General features: G+C 47.8%; 1 protein-coding gene across 2 annotated transcripts in view; it reads left to right on the top strand.

Annotated features, from left to right (window-relative positions):
• Nucleotides 1–27,025, top strand: part of ELK3 (ETS transcription factor ELK3) — a 69,170-nt gene extending 42,145 nt beyond the window's left edge. The window contains exons 3-5 of one of the 2 annotated variants that reach the window (XM_047788236.1): nucleotides 8,749–9,525; nucleotides 19,564–19,686; nucleotides 24,978–27,025. In XM_047788236.1, the coding sequence (XP_047644192.1) occupies nucleotides 8,749–9,525; nucleotides 19,564–19,686; nucleotides 24,978–25,076 (999 nt within the window). In that variant the 3' untranslated portion in view covers nucleotides 25,077–27,025. The remainder of the gene's footprint in view (nucleotides 1–8,748; nucleotides 9,526–19,563; nucleotides 19,687–24,977) is intronic. The other variant, XM_047788237.1, reaches the window with a different exon arrangement.

Raw genomic sequence — 27,025 nt, 5'->3', positions numbered from 1 at the left:
AGGCCTCAGGGGACAGTGAGCTCGGCTGGGGTGTCTGGTTAGTGTCTGCAGGGTTGTCCGGCTAGATGGCTCGCCTCTGCCGAAGCCGCGGTGGCTTCTGAGGACACTTGAATCTGGCGATTGCTCACATCTGCTCCCTCCGCACGTGGGCAGGGCCCCCCTTCCCCAGCCCTGCATCAGGTGGCGGGTGTGAGGTTCCCTTTGCGGTGTTTGTCAGGCACTGGCCACGCCAGGCGCGACGGACTGAAGCCTTGATCTGCTTGTCTGAACCCAACTAAGTAGAACATCGTGTTTCCATGAACCACGTGTGTTTCGCTCTGCCCAGTGACCAGTGGGAATAAGCACAGCCTTCTAAGAAGTTTGATTTTTGACTCTTCATTTGTCATTAGAGCTGATAGGGGTGTGTTTTTTTGGTTTTATTTTTACTTTTTAGGGCCATACCCGTGGCACATGGAGGCTCCCAGGCTGGGGGTCCAATAGGAGCTGCCGCTGCCCGCCTACACCAGAGCCACAGCAATGCCAGATCTGAGCCGTGTCTGCGACCTACACCACCGCTCCTGGCAACACCAGATCCTTAACCCACTGAGCGAGGCCAGGGATCGAACCCGAGTCCTCATGGATACTAGTCAGGTTCGTTAACCACTGAGCCACGATGGGAACTCCCAGGGGTGGTTTTTACGCTGTGGTTTTGCTTGGATGGGAGTGTACCAAGAATACTCCCAAGAGCTGGTGTATGTTGTGGGCTTATCGTGTGAGCCTGTTTCCGGCGTTGGGCTAAACTCTATGTGGTTCACACATTCGATCCCAGGAGGTGGCTGGTAGGTGGTCCCCAAGTTATAGATGAGGAAACTGAGGCACACGGCTGCTAAGACACAGGAGTGGCATTTGAACTCAGGCAGTGACTCTGGAACTGCCGCTGGTAATCCCAGTGGCAGCCTTTGTGACAAAGTCAAGGGGGAATTTATGGAAAGAACCACCTCTCTGTCCTCTGTACCCAGCCCTGCTGTCAGTGTGGGGTTCAGAGAAGGGGGGGCTCTTTGTTGTAAGCTGTAGACATTTCTCTGCAGTTTTGGAGAACAAGATAGGAAAGTTATGCCGTCAGGGGGCAGGGGTCCTGCAGGGGGCTACAGCCCTGCCGATGGGGAACCCACAGCTGGTCTGGCTCCCCTGGTCCAGAAGCAGCCCTGGGGGAGGGGCAGGCTGGAGAGAAATGAGAGCTGGGGTATGAAGTCTGAGGGTAGGAAAGCCCTGTTCGTGACCTTATGTCAAAACTGGGGTGCCAGGCCATGCAGCAGAGATCTGCCAGGGACATGGATAAGTGGCATTACAGCTTACTAAGTTCTCCAGAAGGTGTGAGGTTGTAGGGTTTGCATATGTCCCCGCCCCCCATGTCTGTTTGGGAGTTTTCCATTTAAAAATGCGCCCCCCACCCCCCGCTGCCTGCCGCCCCAGGAGTTCCCATCATGGCGCAGCGGAAACAAATCTGACTAGGATCCATGAGGATGCAGGTTCGATTCCCGGCCTCGCTCAGTGGGTTAAGGATCCGGCATTGCAGTGAGCTGTGGTGCAGGTTGCAGACCCGGCTCAGATCTTGTGCTGCTGTGGCTGTGACGTAGACCGGCAGCTCTGATTTGACCCCTAGCCTGAGAATCTCCATATGTTGCGGGTGTGGCCCTAAAAAAAAAAAAGTTAAAAAGTAAAAAATAAATTAAAATGCCCCCCAAAAGCACATGTGGGAGCTACCTTGTGGTGCCGTGGGTTAAGGATCCAGCGTTGTCCCTTTAGCAGCTCGGGTCACTGTTGTGGGGAGGTTTCGATCCCTGGCCTGGGAACTTCCACATGCCGCTGGTAGAGCCCCAAACAGAAAAACAACAGAAAAGTACATGCAAGTACAGGTGTGGGACACATCACATGGAGCTTTAACCAGCCTGGGGATTAGCCCGAAAAACTGTGTCTGTTGTGGGGTGAAGCCTCTGGCTTCCCACCTCTGTCGGTTCTCTCTGCAGGGAGAGCCATTCATTCAATAACCCTGCAGTGAACTTAATATCAAAATTAAGGTAAATTCAATTCCACAAGCATCTCTCCATGACCCTGCACTGTTTGTAATTGTTTAAAAAAAATCACGAAACTTAATAGACTTGAGTTACCTACTTTACGGGTTTATTGACACAGGTTCCTCCCCCCCCCTCAGAGGGGGGAGCAGGTAGAGTTGGGGTGTGTATGTATTTAAATACACCCACAGACACATTTATTTTTGTATTTAGGCCTGGAACCTGACAGGGCAGCAGGTGGCACTGAGGGAAATGGAAACGGGACCCACTCTCTCGGTGTCATCTGTCCCTTTGGGGTGAAATAACCCAGGGAGAGTCTCAAGGGACCAGAGGTGGCTGGTGTGTTGGGGAGGGTTCCTTTGCACAAGTGGCCGCAGCACTACCCCAGAGGGGCTGGTTGCTCTGTAGGCTCCTGCAGTCTCGAAGTACCAACGGGGCAGGGGTGCTGGAGGGAGGGGTTTGGGGGCCCGAGCTTCCACTTCTGCTGGAACTGCCACTTGGGGTGCATTGGGTGGATGCTGCTTTCCCCCTCGGTGAAGTTGGTCCTGTCCTCGCCCCCCATCACCACCGAGGAATGTGGGGTCAGGGGTCCACCCTGGTTGGGAAGACACATTTGATGGGAAATGACGAACAGAGGCTGGTCCCCAACATGTGAAGGGAAGCAGATGTGTGCGACCATTGTCTGAAACTGCCCTGGAGAGTCACTCAGCCCAACTGGACACAGACGGCGTTTGTCAGGTTACCCGGCAACTGTAAGCAACAAATACTCGTGAGTCTGGGAGCAAGGGGTGGAAAAACCAGATTTCTTCCAAACAGCCTCATCACTTTCATAATAAGAGCCCATACGCATGAGCTCTTGTGTCCTGGGCTGTGTCAGTGAGCCCGAGTCTTGCACCACCTGCCGTTGGGGCAAGTACTCCGGAGTCAGACTGTCCAAGTATGTGCTTGTGATGGGGGGTGATTTATATTCTCTGAGCCTCAGTTTGCCCATCTCTAAAATGGGAATAATAACAGTTCCAATCTTTCAGAGGATTTTTTTTTTCTTTTTTGCTTTTTATGGCCACACCCACTTGGCATATGGAAGTTCTCAGGCTAGGGGTCGAATTGGAGCTACAGCTGCTGGCCTATGTTACAACCACAGCAATGCAGGATCCGAGCTGCACCTGCAACCTACACCACACCTCAGGGCAATGTCAGATCCTCAACCCACTGAGTGAGGCCAGGGATCGAACCCGCCTCCTCATGGATCCTGGTCAGGTTTGTAAACCACTGAGCCACGAAGGGAATGCCCTTTCAGAGGATTAAAGTTGAGTGGAGAGTGGTCAAGTTCTTAGTACACAGCATGACAGTTAATAGTCAGCAAATACTAATGTTATTCCCCGCTGCCATGCATTTTCTCAGCAAGCCCCTCGTGGGTCAAACCCTCCCAAGAAGGCAGCAGCTACTGAAGAGTCCTTGTCGCTTTGACTGGGTTCAGTGCCCTTGGCAGTGTCCCCTTTTTTATGTACCCAGTAGGGCTTAGCATGTGATGGCTGTTGCTGTCTAGTCATCAAAAGTTCCCACCATCTTCCATTTAAACATGTCAACATTCTTAAAATTCCTTACGTCTGGGGGGCCCTTGAGGGCATTATGCTAAGTGAAATAAATCAAAGACCAAGGCTTATGATCTCATATGTGGAATCCACAAAAGCTGAACTCATAGAAATTCATAGAGTAAATCGACAGTTACCAGGAGCTGAGGGTGGGGAACCAGGGAGATGCTGGTCATAGGGTACCAGCTTGCAGCAATGAGTAAATTTGGGGCGTCGAATATACAGCGTGACGGCTCGAGTTAACAGCACTGTAACATAGAGATGAGAGCTGCTAAGCGAGTAGCTCTTAATGTTCTTACAACCACAGAATGGTAACTGTATGGGTGAAGGATGTGTTAATTAACCTCAGCGTGGTGAATACTTTGAGATATATACATGCAGCAAATTGTCACGTTGTACAACTTAAATTTACACAAGATTATGTGTCAGTTGTTTCTTAGTCAAGCTAAAAAACCGAGAGTCTTCATGTTCTCTTTAAAAAACAGCTTGAATGAAGTATAATTCACATACCATCCAATTTACCCATGTAAAGCGTATAATTTGGAGTTTCCACTGTGGTGCAGTGGGTTAAGGATCTGGCGTTGTCTATGAAGCAGCTGGGGTCGCTGCTGAGGTGCAGGTTCGATCCCCGGCTCCAGCAAAGTGGGTTAAGGATCCCGTGTTGCTGCAGCTGTGGCATAGCAGCTCAGATTCCATACCTGGCCTGGGAACTTCCGTAGGCTGAAGGTGCAGCCCTGCTCCCACCCCCCAAACAGCGACAATTCAGTAGCTTTAAGTGTACTTAGAGAGTTGTACATCCATCACCAGAGTCAACTTTATTTTATTTTATTTAGTCTTTTTAGGGCCACGCCTCTGGCATGTGGAGGGTCCCAGACTAGGGGGCAAACCGGAGCTGTAGCCGCTGGCCTGCCCCACAGCCACAGCAATGCCAGATCTAAGCCACGTCTGCAACCTACACCACAGCTCAGGGCAACACCGGATCCTTAACCCACTGAGGGAGGCCAGGGATCGAACCTGTGTCCTCATGGATACTAGTCAGCTTTGGTTCCGCTGAGCCACCACGGGAACTCCCCATCACCACTGTCAATTTCAGAACGTTTTCACTACCCTCCCCCAAATGCCTCACCTTTCCGTGTCACTTCTCTATTCCCCCATCCCACCTCATCATCCCCTAGGAGGTGACTCAGCTATTTTCTATAGATAGATTTGTCTCTTCTGGGCATTTTATATAAAATGCCCCTGCACTGAATGGCCATTTGTGTCTGGCTTCTTTCACTTGCATCACACACTCAGGGTGCGTCCGTGCCTCAGCCCTTTTTATGGCTGGATAATAGTCTCTCTAATGACTGTCCTTCCTTTGGCTTCTTCATTTCTCAGCGAGAGTCATGTGGGTTATTCCTTATGTCCATTTTATGTTATTTTATTTTTTAATTTTATTTATTTTGTCTTTTTTGGAGCTGCACCTGCAGCATATGGAGGTTCCCAGGCTAGGGGTCTGATCAGAGCTGTAGCTGCCGGCCTACACCACAGCCCCAGCAATGCTGGATCCTTAACTCACTGAGCGAGGTCAGGGATCGACCTTGCATCCTCATGGGCGCTAGTCAGATTCATTTCCACTGAGCCACAACGGGACCTCCCCCTTACGTCCTTTTTAACTCATCAAGGCCCAGCGCTACATCTGAGACTGCCTTCTAGCTCCCAACTACTTTTATCATTTTTCAGCCCCAAATGACTTCTTGGTTTGCTTGTGGCTGTAACAGTCACTCAGACATTCTGTTCTGAATACTCATAACATTAAAGGTTGGTTCTTTAAAAAAAATCTTTTTTTTACGAGAGCTGCCAGAAGAAAGGATTCAGCCCATACAGTTTCTCTTTTCTTCTGTGTAATTATTCAGGCTCTAATGATTCACTCGGTTTAAATGAATGTTCAGATTGGCTGAGGATAAAATGAAGTTTTCCCCCAGGGAGAAAAATGTCATAGGCGGGAAACAAAAACACCTTAGAATTTGAGCAGAGAAACACACCAGGCAGGCAGGCTTTCTTTTTACAACTGTGGTCAGGTGGCACCAGTGACACCCCTATTTAACCCTTTCCTGCTGGGAGCCCATTTCTTCCAGGCGTGTTGTCTACCCAGGCCTGGTGTCACCTGCAGAGCTGCTGCCACTTAGGGTCAGGTGGGTCTCTTGAGGTAACCAGATCTCCACGAAGTTTCTCTAAGTGATTTCCAGCTTTGGTGGTGCTGAGTGTGAGAATGAGATCCGATGGAGTGCATGGGATTTGGAGGGTGAACCTGCAGACCAGGAGGGGCTCAGCCTTGAGTCTCATGCCCTCAGGTTTGAACCTCCTGCGTGCTGATTTGCGTTATTGGGATTTCCGGGGGTGCGTGGGGACCTGGTGCGTCCCTGCCTTAGATGTCTGCCCTGAGGAATTCCTCCTTGGAAACCTCAGGGGCGTGGTGGTGATGCCGGTCCCTCCTGGCGGCTAGGTCGATTCACTTCTGGGATTCAAGGATCCGTTTCAGGAGGACACAGGCAAGTGAGCAGCCTGTAATGTATCCAAAGGGAAGGCAAAAACATAATAGACACCAAACTGGGCTCATAAGAGGAACATCAATTTTTTTTTCTTTTGTCTTTTTAGGGCCGCACCCATGGCATATGGAGGTTCCCAGGTTAGGGGTCGAATGGGAGCTACAGCTGCTGACCTATGCCAGAGCCACAGCAATGCCAGATCGAGCTGCATCTGCGACCTACACCACAGCTGCTCACAATGGGAACTCGGGATCATCAAATTTTAATTAAATGGGGGAGTTCCTGTTGTGGCTCAGTGGATTACAAACCCAACTGGTATCCATGAGGATGCAGGTTCTATCCCTGGCCTCGCTCAGTGGGTTAAGGATCCGGTGTTGCCATGAGCTGTGCAGTAGGTCGAAGACGCACCTCAGATCCCAAGTTGCTGTGGCTGTGGTGTAGGCTGGTGGCTACAGCTCCGATTCGACCCCTAGCCTTTTGCATGTGCAGCAGGTGCAGCCCTAAAAAAAAAAAATTAAAATTAAATGTCCTCTCTTATATCTGAAAGTTGCTGAGAGACTAACTCTTAGAAGTTCTCATCACAGGGAAAACATTTGGGAATGACATGTGCTGATGGATGTGAACCAGACTTACTGCGGTGGTCGTCTTGCGGTATTTACAAATAACAAATCATTATGTGGTACACCTGCAACCAGCAATGTTATATGTGTCAATTATATCTCAATTTTTTAAGCTTTTAGAGAAAATAATTTTAAAATGCCATCTCTTCTCAGGGGCTCTTTGATTCCCTCCCTCCAGCTTTGCGTGGGAATTAGAACAGGCTTAGGCTTTAGAATGAGTAGATCTTGTGGTTCCTGGGCCCGTCATTTCCCATCTCTGAGCTTCCATCATAAGGAAGGGATGTACCTTCCAGCCTACGAGTGGGTTAGTGGGATATCAGGGGGATCACTTGTGCATGACACCCAGGACAGAGTAGGTGCTCAATAGGAGCTACTTCTTTTTTTTTTTTTTTTGTCTTTTTGCTATTTCTTTGGGCCGCTCCCACGGCATATGGAGGTTCCCAGGTTAGGGGTTGAATCGGAGCTGTAGCCACCGGCCTACACCAGAGCCACAGCAACTCGGGATCCGAGCCGAGTCTGCAACCTACACCACAGCTCACAGCAACGCCGGATCGTTAACCCACTGAGCAAGGGCAGGGACCGAACCCGCAACCTCATGGTTCCTAGTCGGATTCGTTAACCACTGCGCCACGACAGGATCTCTCAATAGGAGCTACTTCTAAAGCTCTTCTCCCCCAAATGCTTTTTTTAAAACCCTCATTCACCCCCCAGTTTTAGGAGAAACTGTAAGGAAATCCTTTTCCCACTGGATAGTGCGGCTACCTCTCTGTGCTTTGTCTGTCTCGAGTACCTAGCAAGCATTTGATAAATACTTGCTGATGTTCCGATGTAATAAACCTCAAGAACAGTGCAGCCTTTAAAATGAAGTCTGTTTTCCCAAAGAGGCGTGAAAACTTTTGCAGTGATTATTGGTTTTCATTTACATTCTCATGGTTGCGAAGACGGGAGCCATGAATGGAAGAGCCAGAAGTTGAGACCAGCAACTTAAAATACTGTGAAAAACATTCAAGTAGACAATATGTTTTTTTTTTTTTGTTTTCCCTCCAGTGGCTTTCTTGGCAGAAAATTAAAAAGGGAAAATATGGCTACATGATGTCAGAAAACATTGTGGTGTTTGGTGCTAATAACTTGCGTTTCTATAAGGCTTCCCAGCTTACAGAATGCTTTCCCATTATTATTGCATTGAATTCTCACAAGTCCCCAAGGTAGGTAAGACAATGCTATATTCTGGTTAAGGAAATGCTGCCTCTACCACTTACCTACCATGTGGCTGTGTGGGTTATTTAAATGCACTAAACTTATTTTCCTAAGCTTTAAACTGGGAGTTGAGTAAGCCCTTCCTTTTAGGATTGCTGTACAGATTATATGAGCTAATGCATGAACAATGCCAGTGACACAGTAAGTGCTTAATAAATGGCAACTGTTACTATGTATATACATATATATATTTTTTTCTTTTTTTTAAGGGCTGCACCTACAGCATATGGAAGTTCCCAGGCCAGGGGTCAAGTCGGAGCTGTAGACCCCCAACTACGCCACAGCCACAGCAACACCAGATCTGAGCCGCATCTGTGACCTACACCACAGCTCATGACAACGCCAGATCCTTAATCCACTGAGCGAGGCCAGGGATCGAACTCGCACCCTCTTGGTTACTAGTTGGATTTGTTTCCACTGGGCCACGACGGGAACTGCCAGCTGTTACTGTATTTTTAGGAACAGCAGTCTTCACTTCCTAGATGGGGAAACGAAAAATGACACGCTCTTTGGAATTCGCAGGACCAGAGCGCAGATCAGACTCGTGCGCCATCCGCTCCAGTCCTCTCTCCGCGGCCCCTTAGCCCAGATGCGCAGGCCGGGCCGGTCGGCGCTTCTGCCTGCGTCCCCACCGCCCTGACCCTCTTACCCGCGTTCTCCGACACGCTCATCGTTTCCGTGTCTGCTTTTGTGTTCACAGAACATCATCAAGAAGGTGATCGGGCAGAAGTTCGTGTACAAATTTGTCTCTTTCCCGGAGATACTGAAAATGGACCCTCACGCGGTGGAGATCAGCCGGGAGAGCCTCTTGCTGCAGGACAGCGAGTGCAAGGCGCCCCCCGAGGGCCGCGAGGCGCACAGACACGGCCTGTCGGCGCTCAAGAGCGCCGGCCGCAACGAGTACCTGCACTCGGGCCTCTACTCGTCCTTCACCATTAACTCCCTGCAGAGCCCTCCGGAGTCCTTCAAGGCCATCAAGACGGAGAAGCTGGAGGAGCAGCCGGAAGACAGCCCTCCCGTGGAAGAAGTCCGGACTGTCATCAGGTTTGTGACCAACAAGACCGACCGGCACGTCAGCAGGCCCGTGGTGTCCCTGCCGTCCACGTCGGAGGCCTTCCTGGCCTCGTCCGTCTCCAAGATCTCCTCTTTGATGCTGCCCAACGCCGCCAGCATCTCGTCTGCCTCTCCCTCCTCCTCCCGGTCCCCGTCGCTGTCCCCCAACTCGCCCCTCCCTTCCGAACACAGAAGCCTCTTCCTGGAGGCCGCCTGCCATGACTCGGATTCCCTGGAGCCCTTGAACCTGTCATCGGGCTCCAAGACCCGGTCTCCATCGCTTCCCCCAAAGGCCAAAAAACCCAAAGGCTTGGAGATCTCCGCGCCCCCGCTGGTGCTCTCTGGCACCGACATCGGCTCCATCGCCCTCAACAGCCCGGCCCTTCCCTCTGGATCCCTTACCCCAGCCTTCTTCACTGCTCAGGTAAGAGCTGTCCCTGGCGCCCCTGGCATCCCTGGCATCCTGGCCTGGTCAGATCCAGTGGCTCAGCAGAGGGGTGGGAGGGAGCAGCCTAAGCAGCTTTCTCCTGCCCCTCAAAGGATCGTCCTGGGGCCCCCGGAGCAACGTCGCCATAGCATCGTGAAGGGAAATTGCTTTTCCACGCACAGACGGAGGTGTGCACAAGAGAAGGTGGGCTGCCTGGTTGGTGTCTAGGGGCCCAGCGCCCCAGTAAGATGGAATAAGCACAGTGGCCGTCAAAGCAGATCCAAACAGTGGGCTTCCAGGGAAAGCCGGGCAGGACAGTGACCTTTCTGAAGGCTCCTGGGCTTTGTGAAAATCTTATGTCCGAGTTGTCTCTGGGGAGCACTTGCTACGTAGCCTTTTGGTTTCTGTTAATAAGAAAATAGATGGTAACCAACACAGCTCCTGCGGTCGGCGGGGTGAAGCTGGGTTGTCCTGGCGTCTCTAAGAAGAAATGCAGGAGCCTCCCCAAACGGGGAGAAAGAGATGCTTCAGTAAAAACAGTGCTAGTCTGAGAAAGCCCAGGTTCCCAGCACAGGGGAGAGGAAAGCAAACTCGTGGAGCAAGAAAAGTCTTCAGTGTTGCTAACAATGACGAGGAGGAAGCCTTTTCCTCCAAAGGCAGGGTTCAGATGCTCGCTTTTGTCCAGCTGGCAGGTGCAGGGCAAAGGCAGAGCAGATACTGGGCAACCTATTTCTTTTTCTGCTGGAAAGCTGGATGCAGTTCAGTGGCAGAGGTTTAGTGAATTGGCTTTAGGGATGCAGACCTGGATTCAGTTCCTGGCTGCCCTGCTGGGTAGAAATGTGACTCTGGGTGCTTGCTCTCTCAGCCGGTTTCCACATCTGTGAAATGGATTGTTGTGAGGATTCAGTGTGATAATGGCCGTGGAAAGAGAGCTGGCTCTGACTGGCAGGTTTTAGCATCACGTGGCTTTGTGACACCGGGGTGGGGACCTGCTGGAGGTGTGCAGGAGCCTTCTGTCCCCTGCCTCTGTACCCATTGCTGTAGATGTCCTTGCTGTCACCATCACTGGCAGCAGCAGCATATTTTGAGCATCTCATGTGTGCCAGGTACTGTGATAAACACCCCCCACGCACTGTCTCGGTTATTTTTCATCACAGGCCTGTGAAGGAGGTACGACTCTTGTCCCATTTTTCGGGCAGAGGTAAAAGAGGCACAGAGGTGAAGCAGCTCATCCAGGGTCACACAGCTAACAGGCAGTAGAGGTGACCTTGACCCCAGTTAGTCCGCTGCAGCATCCGTGCTCTTGAAGTAAAGGCTCTCGGCCCGCACCCTGGCAAAAGAGTCGCCCCTGACCATGAAATGTCCGTGGCACCTGCAAGGCAGATAAAAGCAACTCTCGGCCATTCCCCTCTCATGGCTTCTCCCAGGGCGGTTGGGTCAGCTCTGCTTGTGAGCTGGTGGCGATGCGCATACTGGCACGGAGGGGAGGGCTCAGGGCTCCCTTCCAGGTCAGAGCAAGCGCGTGTGCTCTTCCGTGGGTTCTTTTCTAACCAAGCAAAGCTGTCCAGGGACGCAGGATTGCTGAGGAAATGGCTCAGACGCAGCGGCTCCCAACATAGCCAAGAAGGACCTGGAGGTGGGGCCAGGCTGGGCCATCAGGGTCACCTCCCCCAGCCACCTCCAGCCGGGAGGCTCGGAGAGGGCTCGAGCCAGGCCCAGGCCAACTCTGAGTTCCATCTCTGCTTTCTCTGTGAGCCCGTCTCACTATCCCTGGACACCTGCCAGCCTGTCGTGGGGTCGGAGGAAAGCAGCTCAGCCTAGCCCTGTGGGTTTGGATCCGGACACAGGGAACTTGGGGAAGCTCCATGCCCTGGGCTGAGCCTGTGTGGCTGTGGGGCTGGGCTGAGGGCAGGAGGGACCTTGAGCTGAGGTAGGGAAGCAGGGCGGATGTGAAGGAATGGATGCCGAGCTCGGGACTGGGAGACGGGATGGCCCAGACGGGCCCAGCACCGGGGAGGGGAAAGCGGAGGAAAGCCAGGCGTTGGACAGGGGACCTGTGACTCGGGGAGACGGTCCTCAGCCCAGCTGGGAGCGTGGGGCCTCGACCTGGGAGGCCGTGTCATGAAGTCCAAGAACTGGAACAGGGCTTCCTGTGGGGAGAGGGGCCAAGGGCAGGGTCTGGGCCTGGAACCGGAGTGGGGGGTGGGGGCGGGGGCGCGCCTGGGCCGAGAGAGGCAAGTGCATCGGGTGAGGGTTGGAGGAGGGAGTCGTCTCTGAAGCCATTTGGAGCCAAAGGAGTCAAAGGCGGCCTTTGGGAGCTGGCAGAACCTCAGGACTTGCAAGCCCCTCACCTGCTAGCAGGGCCAGCTGTGCACCTGCTAGCAGCAGCTGTGCACCTGGGTGGCCGAGGAGGAGGGAGAAGCCAGAGAGCAGAGAACGGGCGGGACTCGGCGGGGCCATTCACCCAGGTGGCTTCTCTGAGATCAGACAGGACAGCCAAGTGGATTTCTCTCTCAGGGTTGGGGGTGGGCCTGGAGTCAGTGTGGGACTTGGATTCTCAAGGGAGCCCCTGTCCCACGAGCTGTTCCAGGTGGCCCAGACACTACCCCACCAACCCATGGCTGTCCCTCTCGTGACAGTCAGAAATGGCATCAGCTCTCACAGCAGCCACCCTTCCACTGAGGTAGACAGAGACTCAGCCTAAGGGACAAGCCTATTTCCCTGAAAGCACCCCCAGGGGACAGGAGCAAAAGACTTCCCTTTTCAGCCGGGGGGGTTTTCTCTCCACAAGGGGCCTGGGGCCTTTCCCTCCCAGGCAGCAGGGGCGTCTCAGGCCTGTAGTTCACTGGTGTCCCCCCTGCCTTAGCATAGCCTGTCACAGAAACTCCACTTTCCTCTGTGGGATGTGCTGCGTGTAGTGTTTACACAGAAACACCTGTTACCTATGGGACTCTCCTAATTCAACCTTTCCTCACAGTTGGCTTTAGAAAAGATAAAAGTGTGCTATACTGTGGTGTAGGTTGCAGACGCGGCTCGGATCCCGCGTTGCTGTGGCTCTGGCGTAGGCCGGTGGCTACAGCTCTGATTCGACCCCTAGCCTGGGAACCTCCATATGCTGTGGGAGCGGCCCAAGAAATAGCAAAAAGACAAAAAAAAGAAAGTGTGCTATAAAAATGACATTCCCAAGAACTTTATTCCAAGAATGATTTGTATTTTATTTATTCATTTATTCCAAACAGAATTCCAAGGTAGCTTCAGCTAAGAGCATGACAGGAAGAAGGGTAGGATTAAGCATGTCTTGACATGCTTAGGTCGTGTGGTTGCAATTCCCTCCGAAGACCTTATTAAACCACATGCCTTGTGTAGGCCCCACTTCAGACTTGAAATTTCAGTCCACACCATGACAGGCATGAAAAGTCATCAGTATTCTGCCACATCCAAACCTCTGCTGCCATCTGTATCTGGGGTGCATCTGCTGGGACCCGTGCAAAATGCCATTGAGCTTATACTTGTGCGTCTTTGAGAAACCAAGATTACGGATGTGGACAGACGTGGGGACCCCCCCAGAGACACCCCCAGCAAGGAGGCGAGGAACTGAAAAAGTGCAAATGCAAAAGCCAGCTGGGAATTTCCATTGCGGCTCTGTGGGTTAAGAACCTGACATGGTCTCTGTAAGGATGCGGGTTTGATTCCTGGCCTTGCTCAGTGGGTTAAGGATCTGGCGTTGCCTTGAGCTGTGGTATAGGTGGCAGACACCGCTAGGATCCAGAGTGGCTGTGGCTGTGGTGTAGGCCGGCAGCTGCAGCTCTGATTCGACCCCTAGTCTGGGAGTTTCCATATGCCAAGGCTGTGGCCCTTAAAAAAAAAAAAAAGCGGAGTTCCCGTCGTGGCGCAGTGGTTAACGAATCGACTAGGAACCATGAGGTTGCAGGTTCGGTCCCTGCCATTGCTCAGTGGTTAACGATCCGGCGTTGCCGTGAGCTGTGGTGTAGGTTGCAGACGTGGCTCGGATCCCGAGTTGCTGTGGCTCTGGCGTAGGCCGGTGGCTACCGCTCTATTCGACCCCTAGCCTGGGAACCTCCATATGCTGCGGGAGCGGCCCAAAGAAATAGCAAAAAGACAAGAAAAAAAAAAAAAAAAAGCTAGGTACCAAGGTAGTTAGAGCTCAGCCGCTGAGGTCACATTGGACTGTTGCTAGAGAGACAGGAATGCTCTCTTTGGTGGCCTGAGCTACAGAAATTGAGATGGGTTTGGTGATGGGGGTGGAGGGTGGGGGCAGGACCAGGATGTGAAACCCTCTGGTTCCCAGACAGGCACCACGGAAGCCTAAATGGTGCCAGCTGGAACATGTGATTCCCCGTATCTTCTGCACCTTGGCATCATGTCTCTCTTCCATCTGCCTCTTCTGTTGGGTCTCTCCCTCCTCCTCTCTTACCAGTATAAGAGATTGGCTTGGTGCATGTCCCTTCATTTATGCCAAGGCCTCTGCTCATCTCACATGTGATGTCTAAGATGCTGAACTCAGATAGGAGTGGGCACCAGGGCATGACCTCACCATCAGAGTCTGAGCATGCATATGCCCCGGGGTTGTTTTCTTGGCAGTGGCTGTGGATGAACACTGAGTAGAAACAGCTCGCTGAGGACTGAGATGCTAAAACCTTCGTGCAGGTTTTACGGATGGATGTAACAACCTTGAGCCCAAATCATAAGGTGGGAATTGAAAGTAAAATGCCAGTAAAACTGGGTGCGTGTGTTGAGGAGCCGTCCGGGTAGACTGCATCCCTTCTCAGCTCTGGGGTGGTTTCTCCTCTTCTCGTCCCCTTTGGCACACCCACAAAAGGAAAGTCTGGTTTTTCCCTTCATCCCGCTTTGTAACACTTCTGCAGCTCAGCGTGCGACTCTCGCCACACCTGCGCTACAGGGGAAGGAGAGCCCCCGGAGACTTTTGTGTGACTTGACCCTCCAGCTGGTTCTTGCTGTCTCCCAGCTCTGGGCTGCCCTCTCTCTTTTCCGTAGCTCCTTCACGGATCTGCTGACTCCGCTCCAGCTCTGCCCTTCTGCTGTTTTTTGCCCACCACGTACCATAGCTACCCTGGCCCAGTGTGGAATTCCCTGCTGTGCCCTCTTTTCCTTAAGATCAGCACATCCAGTGCCATACACACTTCTGTGTGACTCCACGTCTTTTTTAAAGTTCTTAAAACCATGTTTTTATTGGAATTCAAACACCTCTAGGCATTTCCAGAGGTTCACTGTCACCCTTTGAGGACTTTTTTTTTTTTTTTTTTTTCTAAACCACAAAAGAGCCTTGCCATGGATTCTCTTGGCATCTATGGAAGATTAACAACAACCTGCCCAACTATTGGCTGGGCACCTGAGGATAGAGATGAGCAAGAAAGACACAGTTCCTGCTCTCATGAGCTAACACGCTTGCTGTCTAGTCGGTAAAAAAAAAAAAATAAGGGCAATGTATTATTTAGGGCGAAATTATAGAGGACCCTGGGAACTCATTGAGGAATTCGGACTTGTTTTGATGGGAAATTAATAGCTGCTGGAGGTGTGAGTCAAGGGGAACAAAACTTGCTATTAGAATTTATCAACAAGTGATTATTGAGCATTATTTGCAAATCATAGTAAGGACACCAAAAGCATAAGTGCCTATTTTTATGACCTTCAGACCTAGCTGTGACAAGGCACGCATGCACATGCGTGCGCGCGCACACACACACACACATACACAAGATCGCACATGGCTAGTGTCAAATACACAGTGCAGAAAAGTACTTTAGAAGCAAAAGGGGGAAAAGGCATTTCGTTCAATTCAGCAAACACAGATTGAGCACCTGTCAAGCCAACTGCTTTGCTTGGAGCTGGGATGCAAACATGAATTAATCCGCATTCGTCAGGGAGGGAGCTCCTAACTTAAGTTGATTGATAGAGTATCCCGGACACAGTAGAGAAAAGGAATCCTTACGTATAAAAGGAATACTAAGGAAGAAAGAACTGACTTTTGGGGGGATGGGGAAGAGGCTTCATGGAAGGGCGATCACACGGGGCAAGGTGTTAAAGGATCCGCAGCAATTTATTTGGCACATGGGGCGAAGAGGGCACTGTGGGCAGAGGAGCAGCTTGAGCCAGGGGGTAAAGATGGGAAACTGCTTTGGGCATGAGGGCAGTGCAGTAGTTTGATAAGAGGGGAAGATAAATTCCAAAGGTAAAGGATGGGTGGGAGATGGAGCCTCAGTGACACAGGGAGAAGTGTGTTGCAGAAATGAGGTGGACTGGGGAGGGCTGAGGCTGGAACTAGTTAGAATGAGATGGTAAAAATGCCAGGTGAAAGACAGTGAGGCTCTAAGGCTGTGACAGCGGCACGGGGCCAAAGGGGGTGAACTGGTCACAGGGACCTCCATCAACAGGACTTGGCGATGGGTACGGAGGCTTTGGGGGAGAGTCAGACGGGGAGTGTGAGCGGCATGGGAGGAGGTAAGCTGACGGAGGTGGAGAAAGGCTGCAAGTCCAGTCTGGGCCGTGTGGAGTGTGAGGTGCCTGAAGGACATTCTGTTGCAGTGGGAGCTGAGGCGAGAGTTCGGGGCTGGGGATAAAGTCAGGGAGTCATCAACACATAAGGGGTGCTTCAAAAGCATGGAAACAGATGAGACCACTCATGGAGTGGGTCTAGCCCTGGCTCACCTGGGAAGTTCTAGAAGAGCTGCTAAAGAACGAGGAGGTTGGAATTGTGTGCTGCTCAGGACATTTCAAGCGAAGTAGGGGGGTTCACGTGAAACTAGGCTATGGGGGAACCTAGAATTTTGGTCGAGGAGGTCATACTTTTTTTTTCCTTTCCTGAAACTGAGAAGCATAATGTCTTAAGATGATTGATTCAGTGGCAGTGCTCAGAACAGGTTGCAAGGGAGAGGTAAGAGGCAGCTGGACTGTGGTAGGTGGCAGCTGTCACATGCCACCTGCAAGACTGGAAAGGAGGGGATAGAGTCGTTTCAAGGAAGGATCCCTGGGCCACACCCAGAGATTGTGGGAAGGGGGCAAGGGGAGAAGGCATTTGCATCTCAGTGACTGGGACGCTGGGTTGTACTCCGGGCTGTGAGGGCAGGGGTAGTGTCTTGTTTGATCATTGTGTCTCTGGCATCTAACACCTGTTATGTACTCAGTATCTGTTGGGTGAATAGATAAATGGTGGTACTGTTGATAGAAATAGATGAGTCCTAAGAAACACTGGATTTGGAAAGGTGGCGAGTTTGTACCATTGGGCTGAGGGGAAAGCAGCAAAGTCTTTGAGGAGGTGGAATTTTGATGGTCAGAGGGCATCCAGCAAGGGCATGTCTGGATGTTCGCTCGCCAGGTTTAGTGCAAATGTTGGGCTCTCTAGAAGCCTCAGTAATTGAGTGACAGAAGAACATGGGGCGCACAAAATTGAGGTCCTGATAGGGTCTTTTCTCTTGAAAATGAATTGTCCTTGGGCCCTAGGGCGTCTCCTTCCCTGGCAGGTGGCAGGATGAGGAAGTCCTTATCTGCCCCTCAGAGGAGCCCATTTATGAAGACATTCTTGAGTGAAGGAAGAGGGTGCATTTGGTTTGCTGGTGGCCTCTTTAACCTCTGGCCTTGGGCTTAGCCTTCCTTCCGTGACTCAGGTGGCTCGTCTGAGGCTCTGAAAGCTCACAAGAAACCAGAGATAACCCAGGCCAACCTTTATAGGAACTTCCCTTAATAGAGCAGCCAGGAGTTCCCGTCGTGGCGCAGTGGTTAACGAATCCGACTAGGAACCATGAGGTTGCAGGTTCGGTCCCTGCCCTTGCTCAGTGGGTTAACGATCCGGCGTTGCCGTGAGCTGTGGTGTAGGTTGCAGACGTGGCTCGGATCCCGAGTTGCTGTGGCTCTGGCGTAGGCTGGCAGCTACAGCTCCAATTCGACCCCTAGCCTGGGAACCTCCATATGCCGCGGGAGCGGCCCAAGAAATAGCAACAACAACAACAACAAAAAAGAGCAGCCAAGCAGTTTTTTCTCGACAGCCACGGGATCTTCAGGCAGAACAGGGATGGGGGAAAGGAATGAAGGAAATCATTTCACAGTATTTATTTGCATATATTATAGAAGACGTTTGAAACATACTAAACATGAGAAACAGAAGGCCACTGTATCCCTTAGAAATAAATGTGCAAGCATCTCAAATCCAGACATGGGTGTGTATTTTAGACTCTGAAACGATATTCCACACCTCATATGTTGCTCAGAGGATTAAAGTGGAAAGGCTGCCTGTTTGTGGCTGTGGATGAGAGAAAGTGATGTTTTGGAGTTTAGAGGATTCACGGGCGCACTGGAGCCACGAGACCTTCCTGGGTAGATAAACCAGGTCGTGACGCGCTGGTTCGTACGTGTTAACGTGGCAGACATACCGCGGTTGGAACCTGGCCTCAGAGTTCACTCTCTCAGATCGCCCGAGCTGTGTCCTTGAACCTGACGTGTCTGAGAGGAACCTTAAAATACTGGCTGACTAGGCGGGCGTGTCTGTTTTGGGACATGAGGGGCTTTTCCACATGCGGGTGCAATACACTCAGTCAGGTACACTTTCAATTCATTGCTAACGAGGACGGTCTTGAACACTTGCGAGGCAGTTGCCGTGTGCTAGACGCACGTTCAGAGCTTTGCACACGTCGTTGACCCTTCCTGACAAACCCGTCATGTAAAAAATGGGGGCATTTCCCTCCATTTTGCAGATGAGGAATCTGAGGCATAGCGGTTGCACCTCGCTAGTAAGTAGTGGTTCTGAGACTGGCACGCTGGCAGAGCCCACGTAAAACCACTGAAGTCTTAACCAGTAAGCCAGATGGCCTGGCGTGCTTGTGACACTGCCTTGGATGAGAACAAACGGGAAATTCATCCAAAATATGTATGTATCCTTGTAACCTCATAGGTCATTAAGTATGGAGGAAATGCTGTGGAACCAAAGATTCACGTAATTTGGCATAAATTAGTTTACTTTTCAGCAGCTTCAGTTTAAGAATCTTTGGGAGTTTATCTCCTTTCTGCTGAATAGAGACCTTTCCACTTAGTTTAAGCCGAATGTCCTGGGTAATTAATGAAGCTGTGAAGGCCAATTCTAGGAAAAGATGCTAACTTCAGCATCTAGCATGACGCAATCTGAAAAGCTGGAATCCTTGCTGTGTTGCTTCTTACATGGAGCACCTCACTGCCATCACAAAACCACTGAGGGGCGCCTTCTAGTCACCAAAGGTGCAAAATCACCCTGGATGAGGGAGTTTGCCTCCGCCGAGAATAAAAGCAGACTTCGCAGCTGGGGTGGGTTGTTTCTTCTACACACTAGCTGGCTAGCTGGGGTGCAGGCCAGGACTCCTGCTGTGTGTGTGCCAGCAAATACAATCCTTGGCTCTCTCCTGGGAGACCCAGAGTTTCGGCTTTACACCCAGTCTGACAAGAAAGGATTTTTTTCCCCTCTCCAAACCATTGCCAGGGAGATGAATTCTCATCAGGCGCATATCTGGAGTGGAATCTGGAAAACCCAGTTCAGAGCTTTTGATGAAACTGCTACAGGGTGTTTTAGCTGCAGTTCCTAATGTATTAAAGGGCTGTTATTGATAGAGAAAATGAAGCTTGAGAGGCCCTTTAAAAAATGTGTGTCTCTGTGTATAGCCCAAATAATGGCAGTCCACTGTAGAAAACTAAGAAAACACAGGTAAAAAAAAAAAAAAGGAAGCCCTTTCGTGGGATCCCATTTGCTACTTCACTAAATATTATTTAATGTGTGAGGAGGAGCAAATTCAAGAAAGTATCTGGACAAAAGTTGCTACAAACTTGAGTTTTCTACCGTGCTTAAGGAAGTTAATTTTCCATACTTTCTTCCTTTATAAAAAAAGAAATTCAACTGCATACAGCCCTGTGGAAATAATATGTCAGATTTTCCCCAAATGGAGAGGCTTGTTTCTTGGTTCATGGTTAATGCCCCTGGCCACAGCTGGAGTCAGGTGACGCCTGTATCAAAAACCATGTGTGTGCTTTCTTTCCCAGACACCAAATGGATTGCTTCTGACCCCGAGTCCACTGCTGTCCAGCATACATTTCTGGAGCAGCCTTAGTCCAGTTGCTCCACTGAGTCCTGCCCGGCTGCAGGGGCCAAACACGCTGTTCCAGGTGAGCATTTGGAAATGAACTTTTTAATGTGGCACTTCGAAGGGACATGCTTCCTCAGGAAAGCTGCCAAGATCATGGTGTGCTCTGCCCTACCTTTGGTTAAAAAAGATCAGGTCTCCAATGCTCTTCTCAGCTGTACATTTTGCTTGACAAGGTTAATATTTACGTCTGTGCCAGAGGCTCTGCCTGCTGGTATTTGGGGTCTTGCTGGGAGAAGGGGGAGCTAAGAAGATTTTGACTACTATCTTGCTTCTCTGGTTCCCTTAGAAGGGTTGAGATAGGATGTCATGATTGACTATATCCCTGGAGTCATGAGGTTTCTCCTCCTGGTCCTTCTTCTCATCACAGGAAATTGAGATACAGTCACACACAGCCAACATGTTGATTTGCGGCCATAACTCGGGCAAGGAAACCAAACACTAGAAATAGCAAAAAGCAGTGAGCAAATGCAGCAGTAGGCAAGTTTTAGATTAATAATCTTTTGGTAGGGGAGCTAAAAGGCCTTATTTCCTGGAAGTCTCTAGATGGAAACGGCAGAGTTCCTGAGTAGATCAGAAAGGAGTTGTATGGTATGTACGTATAAGCAGCTCCATGGTGCTAGGAACTGCAATACTACTCCAACCCTAGAATCTAACAGGGGCTGCCCTAGGGTTCCATAGGTATTTGTGAATGGGAACAGATTATTTGTGAATATGGAATAGGGTTCGTAGATATTTGGGGTCTCTTCCTTCTGCCCGCCCCCGTCCCCCCCACCTTACTTGGGCTTCTGCTGATTGGTGCATGGCTTGGCGACTTCCCGAGAAAGCTGTGGAGAACTACTGGTTGAGAGTTCTTTGGGATCTCTTGCCTTAAGATACCAAAATTTTTCCAGCCCATTATTCCCAACGGTAATAATGGCTCATGTCCACAGTCATTCTACATATTGCTATCAGGAGCTCTGGGAATTGGGAGGTACGCATGTTCCCTTCTCTTCAGTCACTACTGTAGACCAGCGGCTCTCAAAGTGAACGTGCAACAGAATCAGATGGCGTGTGTGTTCAAATGCAGTTTGCTGGGCCCCACTTCCAGAGTGTCTGATTTAGAAGGTCTGGGATGGGGCCTGATAATAACATTCTTTCGAGTGCCTAGTAATGCTGCTCCAGGAATCACACTTTGAGAACCACTGCAGACCAGTGGTTCCCCAAACTTATATTTAGAATTCTGCAAAAGAAATGCTGCATTTAAAGGCTACCTGCTCAGGAGTTCCTGTCGTGGCTCAGTGGTTAACGAACCTGACTATGAGGATGAGGGTTCGATCCCTGGCCTCACTCAGTGGGTTAAGGATCCGGCATTGCTGTGAGTGAGCTATGGTGTAGGTCGCAGACACGGCTCAGATCTGGCATGGCTGTGGCTGTGGTGTAGGCTGGTGGCTACAGCTCCAATTTGACCCCTAGCCTGGGAACCTCCATATGCCGCTGGTATGGCTCTAAATGACAATAAATAAATACATAAATAAAAGGGTACCTGCTCAGAATTTTAATTTTGATTTCACCAACTGGACTTTCTTTTCTCCTGGAGCCATTCAAAACACAACTTTGAAGAGGAAAATGCAACCAGGTTTGGATGGCTGATGGGTCTCATGGCCTTGAGCCCTCTTTTGTGGACTGGGATCCACAAGACTAAAGAATTTTGTACCTTTTCAAGTATTATTACTTTCCCTATGATAAAAGCACAGAGTGTGGTAGAAGCTGAAATCAGCAGTTTTGAAAATGGTAAATAACATGGTAAGAATACTTTTTTTTTTAAAGATTACTATCAATAGTGCCCCCCTTTTAAACTAATAAAAAGAAGTTGATTTAAAAATACAAACTTGGAGTTCCCTTTGGGGATCAGTGGAAAAGAAGCTGAGTAGTAGCCATGAGGATGCAGGTTCAATCCCTGGCCTCACTCAGTGGGTTAAGGATCTAGTGTTGCCATGAGCTGTGGGGTAGGTTGCATACGTGGCTCGGATCTGGCATGGCTGTGGCACAGGTCAGTGGCTACAGCTCCCATTCGACCCCTAGCTTGGGAACCTCCATATAACTGTGGGTCTGGCCCTAAAAAGACAAAAACAAAATGCAAAAAACCCCCCAAAACCCAAACATTTTCACCTAAGCTGTATCACTGTGTTGGAGGAGGAAAAAATTAGACTTAGTGAAGTTTTAAATAATGCTAGCAAATTTTGTTGTGATTATTAGAAAATTATATCAGAATCCTTAGGGTAACAGTTGACAGAGCTGAGGAGTTCTGGCACGAAAGGTCCCAATATTATTATTATTATGATAGCAAGTTATAATAGTTCCTGAAATTTTTTTAGGGAAGGCGAGTGAAGATATTAGCTTTTTTAGAAGAGATATGCTGTGTAATCTAGTAAAGAGAGAGATGCTAAAGACATGCTAAATCTAAATATACAACCTTGATTTATAAATAGAGATCAGTTTCAACTGGATAGTTGGGCATTTTAAGCTTATCTTTAGGACGTCTGTCCATGTCCAAAACAGATTTTGATCAGAGGTGGAATATATCTAGTAGGTACAGATACATCTTGAAACAAGGTAGAGTTAACGTTTTCTCTAATTTTTAATTCAATAAATCTAACCTAGCAAATATCTGCAGCGTTCTCTAGGGATAAACATGTGAATAATAGATGTGCAAACAAAGTACTTCAAGAGCCCAATAGGAGAAGTTCCTTCCAGCTGTGGAATGGACATACAGGCTCTAAAGCAGAAGTGTCACCTAAGCTAGGAAGAAGGGACAGAATTTAGGCAGAGTGCACGCTAGGTGAATAGATCTGCATCTTTTAGATATGAAAGTATGCAGTCTATTCAGGAAAGGACTGGGTGACAGGAGACTGGATGGAAAAAGCAGCTTTGGGGCTTGACTGGTACGCACGTCACCTCTTGTTAAGTGATAACCATGGAAGGCTTTTTTTTTTTTTTTTCCCCCCACTGTACAGCAAGGGGGAAGGCTTTTTAAGCCAGGGACAGCATAATATCTCTATTTTAGAAAACTACCACTGATATTACAGTACGGAGAAAGGATAGAAGAGAAAGCAGAAAGTATAAGGGGCAGGGAGATAGAAAATTTACACTACTTGAAAGAATCATCTTACAAGTAATAATGAAAACAGGAATATATTTCAAAGACAATGCAGAGGTAAAATTGAGAGGAAGACTTTTAGCTGGGTTTGAGGAGTAAGTAGGTGGTGAAAATTAGGCAGAGACAAGGATCATCAAGTGATTAAAAAACTAGGAAAACTATTGATAACAATAGTTTCTTTCTGAGGGCTACTTTATGCCAGAGATTATTCTAAGCACTTTCCGTGGCTTCTCATTGAATAGTCCCAGTAGTTTTATTTGAAAAGATAGTGACACTCAGGCCAGAGATGTTGCTCAGTTTACCCAAGATCACATGTGCCTGATTCACGTTTAGGGCTGTGCTCCTAACCACCGCTTACTGACTTAAGAGTGAGTGCAGATATCTGACTGACAGCAGGAAGTGTTTGCTGAATTCAGTACAGGAGAGAGGGAGGCTGAGGACAAAAGTTGGAGAATATGCAGCACTTTAAGAAAAGGGTGACTGGGGAGCTCCCTGGTGGCTCAGTGGGTTAGGGATCCAGCATTGTCAATGCTGTGGTTGTGGGTTCAATCCCTGGCCCTGGAACGTCTGCAAAAAAGAAGAAAATTTAAAAAAGGAAAAGGTGCACCGGTTGTGGATGGGGCCGGGGTGGGGTGGTGGTAGGGAACCAATAAAAAGGACTATGAAATGTGTCAGAAAAGCCAGGCTAACCAAGAGAAACTATGACAATTGAATGTATAGAAATAAAGAGCTAAGAACAGAAATCAACTACAAAACCAAAAGCTGGTTCTTTTGAAAACTCCAATGAAGTGGACAAAAACTAAAATGAGAGAAGATGTAAAGAAACTAAAAGAATGAAAATTCAAACCTGCTCTCCTTCCTGTTCACTCTTCATTAGTGGGAATAGTGGTTAGGAGCATGCCTTAAATGAAAGAGAGAGTATAGGCTAAATGCAAACAGACCTGATAACTCAGTTGAAATGCATAAAATTCTACGTAATGTTAAAATTCTGAGTGTCAGGAAATAAACAATGAATATAACCACGAAAGAAACTGAAATAGTACTGTCCCCACCTGCTGACAAAAATAAGGTGGGCAGCTTGGTACAGAAAGCACAGTTGTCTTTCAATCAGACAGTTTAAATTTGGCTTTACTGCTGTTTTAGCCAATCAGAACTCAACTGAAGTGTGTTTTCTCATCCATAAAATGGGGATAACCAACCTTAATTTTATAGGCTCTAGATATCAAACAAAATGATAACCATTGATAAACTGTAAGGCACTAGACAAGTAACAGTTACTGAAATAGTTTGCAAAAATGCAGAAATCCATTTACTTGTTCTACACGTTTACTGTATTCCTAACATATACCAGGCTCTGTAGTTTCATATTAAGTGTTGAGAAGTTTAATAGCTTATCTAGACTAAATAGCGATTAAACTAGAAGACTGCCCAGATCACGGTGACACATATTATTCTAGAAAATGAAAACCTATTTTCAAAGAGTCATGTTTTAAAAAGAGATCTTGAATTATTTCCTGTTTAGTTAGGAGTATAGCTGCTGAATTTCTTTTAAATGTGGAAGTTACCAAAGCATATACCTTTAACCGATTTATCATCTTAGTTACCAATACAGAAATTAACTTTACTCTTCAAGTTTTGGCATTTGCGGGGGATCGCTATAATTAGAAAGAATACTTCAAAGAAATCCTTAATTTCCTAAATCCTTTAAGATTAAAAATATTCCTTATTTTTAACCGTTACTGAGAAGCAACCTTGTACTCTGGAAAACTGATAGCCAGTTTCAAAATACAGTATTAGACAGTGTTAGAAATTACTGATCCACATGCCAAGAGTCAGTTGTCTGATTTTCAAAATAATTTTTTTGTTAATACTTGAAGCAAATTATTATTCTGAGTAGCTTGAAACCTTTTAGAAATAGTATTAGAACTACAGTATTGGCCTAGGCGTATAAAACAATCAGGGATATTTCCTAAGCCTTCGCCTCTATTTGCTGCGTGTAACCTTATCTCATTGTCATCTTCTGATTACTCACTCTGTAAAGTAATTGGCAGTAGACCTCTATCACAGGGGTGGTAAGAGAACTGCTCCCCTGCGGTCTGTCTAGGAATGTAAAGAACTCAGGTCTTCCTGATGGATTTGCAATAATTATTTTACAAATCTTTTGTCCCTTACAGTTCCCAACACTGCTTAACGGCCATATGCCAGTGCCAATCCCCAGTCTGGACAGAGCTGCTTCTCCAGTACTGCTTTCTTCGAACTCTCAGAAATCCTGATGACATCTGGCCACAACTAAAGACTCATTAACTGAGGAAACAAATGTGTCCCCATGGACTAGTTTACCTGTGTCATGAGAAGGACTTTGTGAAACCTGTCTGTAATTTGGTTTGCACTTTTCATAACATGGATGATCCAGAATGAAGATAGCATTTTAAAAACTTTTTTATATTCAAGTATATATGAAAATCTGTTTTGCATTAAGTGAATTTTAATGTTTTTGTTTTTATATCCTCTTAGCTATTAAGTGTTGAACACTGTTGACAGTGAAGAACTTTTCTTAATGGTTTTCATTTAACTATTAAGGATGTGAAGCTTTCTTCCTCTTTAATTCTGCATATGCTAAACTATGCTTATATACACTATAACCAGCTGTGCCTTCCTTTCCATTTAGTTTACTGTAAATGATTTGTATTTTTTAGTATTAAAATGTTTGAAAGACAAAAATTAGTATTCAACAGCTCTCTAATAGAATTTCATTACTTTTCACAACTAGGCAATATGAAAGCAGGCTCATATTTTTCTTTTTTGCTTTCAACTGTATGAGAATTGCCTTAGAACCTCTTTTGAACTGAAATTCAGTAAATATAATGTCCAAGTGATGTTTTTATAAGAAACTAAGCCATATTTAGACAATAAACTTTCATAAAAGAAAATGTTCTAAAGTGCATTTTTTTGAAAAACAAACTTTGAAAAGCTAGCATCCTAGCTGTTTACAATCTTTTAGACGCCTCCCAAACCAAAACCCGAGATGGAAAAGCTACATCAAGTCTGTCCACGCCCCTGGAATATATTCTAGGTTAGCATATTCTTACTTAAGAAAGTTACCTGGTTCTCCCACTTTTCCATAGAGAATCATACCTCGCTGATGCATTTACTGTATGCCTTAGGGTTTCTCTAAACCCCTGGAACTACAATGACACTTAAAAATCCTACGCTTTGGAAGAGGTTCACAGACTGGAGATGAATATCAAACAACAAAGAAACAATTTTGTAACACCGGGTACCTTCATGTGTATAGGTATAGCCTTGCTTGTGGAAAAATTGAGAGGTGCAGGATACACTGTTTTACGTATTACTGTCTGTGGTGAGAATGAAGGAAAACTGCTGATACAATTCTTCAGGAACCTCATCACTGTGGAACTGAACTGATTATATACCAATTTGGAACACTCATCAGTAAAGTCTTTTGTGTAGTTTAGAGCAGTGATACTAGAAACATATTTCCTGTTCCTTCAAAAAAACCAGCAGATACCAGTCTAAGCTGGCATTCTGTATATAAAGTAGGAATGCTCTAATATAAAAGAACTGGAAAGTGCCCAGTGCTTCCAATTTAAGATTATCATCCTTAACTAAAAGTAACAGAAACCAATTTGAAATGTGACTAAAGAATCGATCCTAACACCAAGCATTAAATATCAGGGATTCTGAGAAAGTGTAAAAAATAAAGGTTGCAAAAACATTTCTTGAATTTTCAAGAAATCTAAAATTTTGTTTTGACATTTACAAAGCTCGAGATTTGCAAACTGGAACTGAGCATCTCTGTGTCTGTATGCCCTTATCTGGGGGAAAAAAAAATCTAAACACTCTAATGTGCATCTTTGAATATAAAGTAATGGGCCTGGTTTCAAAATCTGCAAATAGATATAATACTGTCAGTCACTTCCAGTGATAATTCTGTACTAAAATAAGAGCTGGTCTGGAGGATTGGTATTTACCAAACATAAAATATTAGAAGAAGTCTTTGAGAATGCATCCAACTGCCATTTCCAGAGAAGGACAACTGTACAGGAGAAGTGAGAGTTGCCTAAAGGCCCTCAGTTCGTTGAAGGTCTAACAGTGAATGGTGCTCAATCCAGTTCTATTTCCCCATGCCAGTTAGAGGTAACTACAGGTCCAAAACTATATGTCAGGTAGAAAACAAACAAAAAAAGAGCATTGAGAAAAC

Source organism: Phacochoerus africanus, chromosome 7, assembly GCF_016906955.1.
Source record: "Phacochoerus africanus isolate WHEZ1 chromosome 7, ROS_Pafr_v1, whole genome shotgun sequence".
Lineage (NCBI taxonomy): Eukaryota > Metazoa > Chordata > Mammalia > Artiodactyla > Suidae > Phacochoerus > Phacochoerus africanus.
The sequence above is the reverse complement of the archived record's forward strand: the minus strand, read 5'-3'. Positions and strand labels throughout refer to the sequence as shown.